Here is a 1,257-nt window from a genome sequence, read left to right as displayed (position 1 = left end):
AGTAAGTAAGTAAAGAGCTAAGAGAACACTATTGGATAGTGGCAAATTCAATCCCCATTCTTGAAACAAATGTTGGAATTTTGCTTATTGACAAAACCCCTAAACCCAAAGGATTCTCATCGCTGAATACAATTTTCTGATGAAAAAGTGGATTGACTTTCAATCGTTCAAGCACCTATTTACGAAAATCATAATACAAAAAAGAAACTTGAAAGAAAATATGTTTTCTATCTGCGCAAGTCATGAAAATGAATGAAATAACACAATTCGCAAAATATCAAATACAATCATTAAAAACATAATTTTCAATTGAGAAATTATAAAAAATAATAAATGTTAATAAATAATATAAGGCAGGAGTAGGTATAAATATCATTAAATCACATGTTAAATATATTATCGATATCAAACAATTTAAAAATAGGTTTATATAAAAAATATATACTTTTTTATATAATTTAATTTTTTTTCATTTTGTATTATTAAATATATAACATTAATTTCAGAAAGAAATTATAAAGATAGCGAAGATACAGCTAAGAAACCAAAATATAGTTACACTTATAACAAATCTGAAAGGTTTTGGTAAATATTAGAACATCTTTAACAAATTAACTTTAACAAGAACAGATAGTTGCATTTGTTAATTATTTTAATATAAAATTTCCTTAAACAGAGTTTAATTGAAAAGTTTTTCCAGTTATTCATTTTATAAAAGCACTTTCTCTCAAAACCTCAATTGCACTGTAAACAAACAAAAGCTGTTTTACATACAAAAAATGGTTTCATTGCATAAATCAACTTATGCCTGTGTGAACGCTCAGCGCATTTATCTCATTAAGAATGTAACAATAAATATATTTAGTTACAGCATGGACTTTGCAATAAGGACATTACTGATAATAACACACAATTACTGAATAAGTACAGTTTTTTAGTCACTTAGGTCTGTATTCACATAATTTTAACTGATTCTTTGTCCGATTAATAAGTTTTTCTCTTACTTCGAAATATGATTTCGATCGATTGCAAATTGAAATATACAATACTTTAGGAAAGTTTCATTAGCAATTCTAAATAATGGCTTAATAATTATTTCATTCTATATTTTATTCAAATATATATATAAATTTAGAGGATTTCGAATAGCAAAGAAAGAGAGGACAAATACATAAATTTAGTTAATTTATTGAAATTTCGCTGACCATACAACGCTGTTTCGAGTATTGTCTAGTAGTCTTCATAAGTGGTCTTAAG

The 1,257-nt window shown here is 25.5% G+C and overlaps 1 protein-coding gene across 1 annotated transcript in view; it reads left to right on the top strand.

Moving 5' to 3' along the window:
- The window catches only part of LOC119675172 (photoreceptor-specific nuclear receptor-like), a 24,129-nt gene extending 23,540 nt beyond the window's left edge, over nt 1-589 (top strand). The window contains exon 5 of the mRNA XM_038086361.1: nt 507-589. Within this exon, the coding sequence (XP_037942289.1) occupies nt 507-589 (83 nt within the window). The remainder of the gene's footprint in view (nt 1-506) is intronic.
- Nucleotides 590-1,257: the final 668 nt, after the last annotated feature.

This window comes from Teleopsis dalmanni, chromosome 2, assembly GCF_002237135.1.
Source record: "Teleopsis dalmanni isolate 2A chromosome 2, ASM223713v2, whole genome shotgun sequence".
Classification (NCBI taxonomy): Eukaryota; Metazoa; Arthropoda; class Insecta; order Diptera; family Diopsidae; genus Teleopsis; species Teleopsis dalmanni.
This window is presented reverse-complemented; position numbering and strand designations above follow the sequence as displayed.